Raw genomic sequence first — 7,012 nt, 5'->3', positions numbered from 1 at the left:
TTTTATTAAATTAAAAATACTACATCAATTACAAAGTCTATTTGTAATAATTTATTTCTTATAAAATTATTTATTTCATTGTTATAATAACAAAAGAATCGATATTTTTTTCAATTCACAAGTAATTATGGATTTATTAATATAGTTGTCATAATAAAGTTTTCAAAATGTTTGAAAAATGAAACGAATTTCATTTTGTTTAGGAACATATGTCACTAACGAAAACATGTTATTCGGATTTTTGGAAAATGTTTCATTGACTGAAGTGCATCTAGGTCAATTTTCATTATGCAAACATATAATGAAACCAATTTTATTAATGAAAAAATGAGATACAGTTTTCAAAAAGTTTTTGTTGATGAAATCAATTTTACTAATGAAATCGTATTATTTATTTTGGAAAAAAAATTCATTCATAAAACCAATTTCACTAATGAAATGTTTGTCAAATCCAATAATGTTTGATCAAATGAAGCAACATCAGCAACTTAAAGACAACCTGGAGTTAGCCTATACTCTAGTTATTCATTAACTGTCACTCTTCTAGTCAGTGAATATACTCTTAATTAAAGTTTATTGTGGAATTTACTTTAATTGTCAAAGTTATTCATATTATATAAGTTTATTCTTTCCTTGTAATCTTTGACAATTAAAGTAAATTCCATAATAAGCTTTATCACTGAAAAAGATCCCAAAACAGTTAAAAGGAACAAGTATTTTACTAGTATTTTTTCCCTACTGTAATACCGAAGCAATTTTCTTTATGTTGTTTTGTCATCATCAAATAAGGGGAGATTGTTGATTCTCTCTCTCAGTGATTTGATGATGATCTTTTTTATCTTACGAAGTGTACTATCTCTTTATCCAGCTGCAACGATCATCATTGAGTCTGTTCAGTGATCGCTGAACAAGCATTGTAATTCTCTCAGAGACAAGTATTCTTCAGAAAGACAAAACTCACACCACTGAATCTTCAATGATATCGAAGATAAAGAAGAAAACATAGACAAGAAAGTTGGTGATCTAATGTGGTTTTCAGTGATAACAAGCATGTCTACACAAGTGTGAAATCTACTTAAGATTCAACGAACACTGAAGAAACCTCATCAGCGATCAGATGAATCTTGTTGAATAAGATTAGTTTTGTCTTGTCCTTCTACACACAAAAGACAAACTCATACCTCTCAAAGTAAGGTACTTGTACGGAGTCACTCTGTTGTCTCCAAGCATGCTTACCTACTTTCTAAAAGACTACTGTTCATATACGGCAAAAGCTTGTATATCTGGAACAACGGACAAACTCACCTCTAAAACCTTGTCACGTGCTTTGTACCGACTGACTTGCATTTAATGGAACATGTCTAAATAGCTGAGAAGCTCTTCCTTCTCTCAGCATCTCCTTCTAAACCACTCTAACAAGTGAAGAGCACAAGACTTTTTAACATTTTCTTTTAGCAAGTCTTTTCTTTCTTGCTTTCTGTATCTTGTGTGTTTCTTTGATTATTTAGATAAGTTCTATATCTTATCTTTTCTGCAAACAATATGTAAAATTGTGTATTAATCTTCTTTATCAATAAAGGATTTTAAAAAGTGAAAGTTGTTGTGTTTCTATTCATCCCCCCTTCTACAAACTGTTATCTTTAAAATTTTGTAGTTCCAGCTAGGACCAACAATAAATATAATCAAATACATGATAAAATTTTCATTTAAATATATCTAAAATATAATCATGATAATTATTGAGTTCTAACAGAATACTTGGTTATTTATCTTTATAAAAATTATATTATTAAATCAAAAACAAATTACTTCGTCATTAAATCTAAATTAAATTATAATAAAAAATTAAATTAAAAAAAATTACACAAAAAAATAAAAACTTTTATATTTTTTTTAATTTTTATGATATATTCAAATTTATATGTAAAAAAGTATTATTACTTGCTCAAAACCACATAAATCCATATTAGAACATCGATAAAATAAAACGAAACATTAAAATCAAGATATATATCGCTTCATTACGAGAGTACCCTTCTAGTCGTATTAAAATGGGTTGAATTCAAAATAGTTGTACAAATTTATACCATCCTATTTATACAAAGCATTTTAAAAGGTGCCTTATTTTTGCAAGTATGGTGGCACAGATGAAAAGGGGACATCGAAAGAGTTACCTATACAATGCAAACTTTTATCGAGTTCATATTCGAATATAAAAGGCAATTGTACCCAGAGAATGCCATCCATGAGGCAAAGAGTCGGCTTTGAAGACTCGAGCAATCGGGAACGATCCGTAACTACGTGAAGGAGTTCACCAGAGTCAAGACCATACCTACAATTCGTGAACGAAAAGATAAGGGGATCGGATGTGCAAACCCTTGTAGACACATGTGTCACCTACAATTTTATTACCTAGCCGCAAAGGGAGTGAGGATCGAGATTGGTAGTTGGAGTCGTACTAACGGTTATCCCAATGGACGACTTCCAACTCATGCTTGGGATGGATTTATTCAACGAACTACAAGTCTTTCACATACCTTTCTCTCGTTCACTGTGCACTGTAGATGGAGGTCGGACATGTTTGGTGAACACCATCAAACACCGCAAACGCAGGTCGGTTTGGCCATGCAACTCATGGAAGAGATAAGAATCCCTACCCTCGAGGAAGATCGTGAGAAAGAGAAGAGATACGAGGGAGAGACTCTCAAACAAAGTCGAAGAAAAAGTGGAAGTTCGAGCAGAGAAGTTGATTCACGAGTGTCTTGCCTATTTAGATGCCACCCACCTTTAAAAGGCGTTTTCAGTCTTGTTTTTAGATACGAAAACAACACGATGTTGGTGTTTTACTCTCGTTTTCTATCTAAAAACAGTGACAATTTCGATAATCTCATTGTAAATTTTGTGTAATTCAAGATTATAAGAGGATAAAAACATTGCTTACTGAAATAGTTCCAAACGTACTAAGGTAAAAAAAAATTCTTATAGAACTCGTAAAAGAGAATGAATCTACAATCCTCAACACGTTAAAACGAACATCTAAAACTAAAACTCCAAAATCGACAAACAATTGTCAAAATCTAAACATTTGCGAAGGAGACGTCGATCCTCCAACGTCGAGATTTTCAAGTGGGTCCTAAGGTAAACCCTCAACAAGGCAACCGACCCTTGTTACCTTTATCTACAACAAAGCACATTCGTACAAAATGGCTGCCCATCGTTATTCAGACGATAAAAGGAAAAAAAAAAGACATCACTGTCCCACTTCGCTTTCATCTAATTACCTTCTTTTTCAGAAAATATTTCTTGTAAGGGATTCCAGTTGCTCATCTTCATTCGTTGGCAGGCAGCTGCAACGAACCATCCTTCATCAACTTGGAACTAAGACTGTTAAAACGCTCTCGTGAATACTGTCTAGATGCTTTCCTCCAATCGGTACCAGCCTTCATCATAGCAGCAAACTCCTCGTAGCTGATTCGCCCATCCTAATGCATTCAGAAGTTTAAACATCACCAATTCTCTATAGCTATCACTTTGAACAAGTGATTAGTTTGATCAATAGTTTCGATATGTGTTTTGTAAGTGCTTATTGTGGCTTAAAAGAATAAGACATGGATAAGTAATTACTAAAAACCAGGGATAGGTATGTAATTTTACATTTATCTCAATAATAGGACTCCAAATTTGATTATCTTTTTACCCTAACTAAGCATAAAATCAAAATCATAAAAACTTTCACCCAAGCACTCAAAAACGTACACCGAAACACCCCTTTTGATAAAAACCAGATCAAAAGAAGTCGGTATATACCACCTGAAAGTAGAGTCTAAGGGGTGGAATGCACACAGACCTGTCATCTGCCTAGAAGGGTAGAAGGTGGTAATATTGATAGTAGTCATAAATTTACTGATTAATTAGTGAGACGACGCAAAGTAGTAATTCTTAATTCTTATGCTAACTAACCTTGTCTGTGTCGACATCAAGCATTATCGTGTTGATTACTCCTTCAATACCCTCGGCATTCGCTTCGTCACTCAATGCATGACGTAGATCTTCGAACTCTATAAAACCATTTTGGTTTTGATCAAAGAATGCAAAAGCTTTGTGTAGGTGCTCATCATTTGCCATTCTCTTAAGATGCACATTGACGGCCACAAACTCGCCATAGTTTATGGTACCGTCTCCATCAAGATCAACCTGCAAATTCATGTTTTTTTTGTTCATTAGTCAACAGCTGCAAAAGGACCTCATCATCATGCAACAAGCACTGCAACAAAATTGGCTTTATAGGATGCCTAGAATGTATAAGTGACCTAATTGAATACGTATAGAACTTAAGTTTATAGAACCAAACTATAAAGCGTTACAATAAGTTTATAAGACGCTTTTGGGTGTTATAACAAGTTTTGTAGGACGCTTTCAAAATAAAGTGTCCTATTAGCTATTTTATAGGACACTTTTGAGTAGTGTACTATAAACCCATCTTTTTATAAGATACTTTTTCAGATAGTGTTGTATAAAATAGCTAATACGACACTTTATTTTAAGAATGTCCTAAAAGATTTGTTAAAAAGCCTAAAAGCGTCCTATTGTAAGTTGGATATAACGCTAGCCTTTGGCACACTTGGCATATGAGCCCCGAGCTTGCAAAACAAATAATAGAAGACAAAGAGCAAGTGGTAGGTGAGAGTGTATGCGAAGCAGCATCAACAAAATTACGGAAGCTACGTTAGATCAAAGAAGGAAGAACAGAGTACAACACTGACAACTACCAATGCAAGAAGAAAACGATAAGCTTACGAGTTCCATCAAGACTTGAAGATCTGCATCATTTATTTGTTGGCCGAGTTTGTGTAAACCAATTCGAAGTTCTTCAAGATTTATCTTGCCCTTGTTGCGTGTATCCATTATCTCAAATGTCTCCTTTATATCAGCCACTTCCTCGACCGACAAGTGCTCGGCTATCACCTGCATAATACATTCAAAGTGACAAGTTGGACTTTAATCTTACTTTTTAAACTTCTCGGTTAAATATAGTTGATTTATGCGGGTTTCGGCATTTTGAAAGGCATAACGAATTCATGGAGACGCAAGATTAGCATAGCAGATTGTGTATGTACATCAAAATACTTAAATCTGGCGACTTTAGGGATTTCAAAAGGCATGACCTCATATAGGAATTCGTGGGAACGCAAGATTAGAGTAGCAAATTGTGTATGGAGGCTTAACGTGGATTTTACATAAGTAAAGTAGATCATAAATCTTACTCCCAAAGCTCGTTTCTTGAACTTGTTCATCACTGAGAACTGTTTAAGCCTTGACCTGACAACCTCGCCCAATGAGACATTTGGAGCCGCCTTTGCGTCCAATAACCACGGGTGTTCTGCAATCACGATATGGAAGCAATAACAAAAACTAATTAGTTTACACCTAAGGAACGTAATCTATATCTATATACTACAACATACCGAGAACTTGTTGAGCTGTAAGTCTACGCTTTGGATCAGGATTAAGCATTTTCTTCACGAGATCTTTGGCGTTTTCAGAAACTTTAGGCCATGGATCTCTCTTAAAATCAATTACCGACCGTATAATTGCTTGAGCTACTCCTTGTTCGGTTTCTGAAGATAACATATATGTGAGCTACTCTTTGATACCGAAATGAGAAAATTAGACAAATGTACTTTTTATCTTTTTTCTTAAATACATATGCATACAAAAAGATTTATCAATGCCATATGCGTATTTTCAAAACCATATCAATTACACACGTTATGTTAAATTGAAATTCAAATACTAAATAACAAGGCATGGTTAGCTAGCAACCTATTTCTATATATTTATGGAAGCAAACCATACCTCCACCTGTGTCCGTGTGCGTGCGTGTGAATACATCAAAACGCAATGAATTTTGCCATAGTTCCTACTTAGTATAAAATTTTCTTGATCAATTGAATAGAGTTTCAAATTTTATATTTAATATAACAAACATTCGAATTTTCTATTTAATATAACAAAGTTTCAAAATATCGTATTTAATGTAACAAATGTAAAAAATAGTCTATCTTTACCCATTTTGACCGATAACATGCTAATCTTGTTATGTTTGATGGCATGGATGTCAAACCAAATTTTATTGCATTTGTCCATGTATTATATAAATACACACACACATAGAGAGAGAAGGGGGGGGGGGGGGGGGGGGGGGGGGGGCCATGATCATGTGAATTTTTTTCGTGAGAAAGTGAAGGTACATTTATATTATGTGATTGTTACATTATATTTTTAAAGGTCGTAACCTCCACAAAACCTGGCAAGGTTACATTATATTGTGTGAAGCTTGTAGCCTTCATAGAATATAAGGTTATAGGGTTGGGTTCTGCCGGTGAGGATGGAAGTTATGGTGAGAAGGGTGAGAAGGGTGAGAAGGGATCTCCACACTTGGATCAATCCTAATTGAAGATCAACACTAATGCGGTGCACCGAGATGCAACAAATCAATCCCCGTGATAAGGCGCAACTCATGGGTGGGGTTGAGATTAAAAAGATGATCAAGGGTGGAGATTTCTTCTTATGCTTCTCACCGTAACTTCCATTCTCACACGATCCTTCATCTAAGTTGAGTTGGGTTCTAGTGAGAAGAAGAGTAAGGTGAGAAGCGTAAAAATGGATCTCCACCCTTGGATGCACATTAGAATGAGATGCACCGGATAAATCACTGTATCAAGCGCGATTCATGGGTGGGTTTGAGATTAAAGGTGATCAAGGTTCCAGATCCTTCTTACGCTTCTCACCTTAACTCTCTTTCTCACACGATCCTTCGCTGTATATATATATATATATATATATATATATATATATATATATATATATATAGAGAGAGAGAGAGAGAGAAGCGATCAAATGAAAACCACTCCAATTTGTAAAAACCGTAAAAACTACTCTCATCCGTCGTAATCTTATGAAATTTTTTCACGAAATTGTTTAATCTTGTGAAATTGTTTCATATAATACT

At 34.4% G+C, this 7,012-nt stretch overlaps 1 protein-coding gene across 4 annotated transcripts in view; it reads right to left on the bottom strand.

Annotated features, from left to right (window-relative positions):
* Nucleotides 1-2,961: 2,961 nt before the first annotated feature.
* Nucleotides 2,962-7,012, bottom strand: part of LOC112499681 (calcium-dependent protein kinase 7-like) — an 8,550-nt gene continuing 4,499 nt past the window's right edge. For 3 of the 4 annotated variants that reach the window (XM_025103004.1, XM_025103005.1, XM_025103006.1), the window contains exons 5-9: nucleotides 5,466-5,618; nucleotides 5,265-5,380; nucleotides 4,798-4,965; nucleotides 3,961-4,194; nucleotides 2,962-3,482 (exon numbers count right to left, since the gene is read on the bottom strand). In XM_025103004.1, coding sequence (XP_024958772.1) covers nucleotides 3,330-3,482; nucleotides 3,961-4,194; nucleotides 4,798-4,965; nucleotides 5,265-5,380; nucleotides 5,466-5,618 — 824 coding nt within the window. In that variant the 3' untranslated portion in view covers nucleotides 2,962-3,329. Of the gene's footprint in view, nucleotides 3,483-3,951; nucleotides 4,195-4,797; nucleotides 4,966-5,264; nucleotides 5,381-5,465; nucleotides 5,619-7,012 lie in introns of those variants that run through there. The other variant, XM_025103007.1, reaches the window with a different exon arrangement.

Source organism: Cynara cardunculus, assembly GCF_001531365.2.
Source record: "Cynara cardunculus var. scolymus isolate 2C chromosome LG 16, CcrdV1, whole genome shotgun sequence".
NCBI classification, from domain to species: Eukaryota; Viridiplantae; Streptophyta; class Magnoliopsida; order Asterales; family Asteraceae; genus Cynara; species Cynara cardunculus.
The sequence above is the reverse complement of the archived record's forward strand: the minus strand, read 5'-3'. Positions and strand labels throughout refer to the sequence as shown.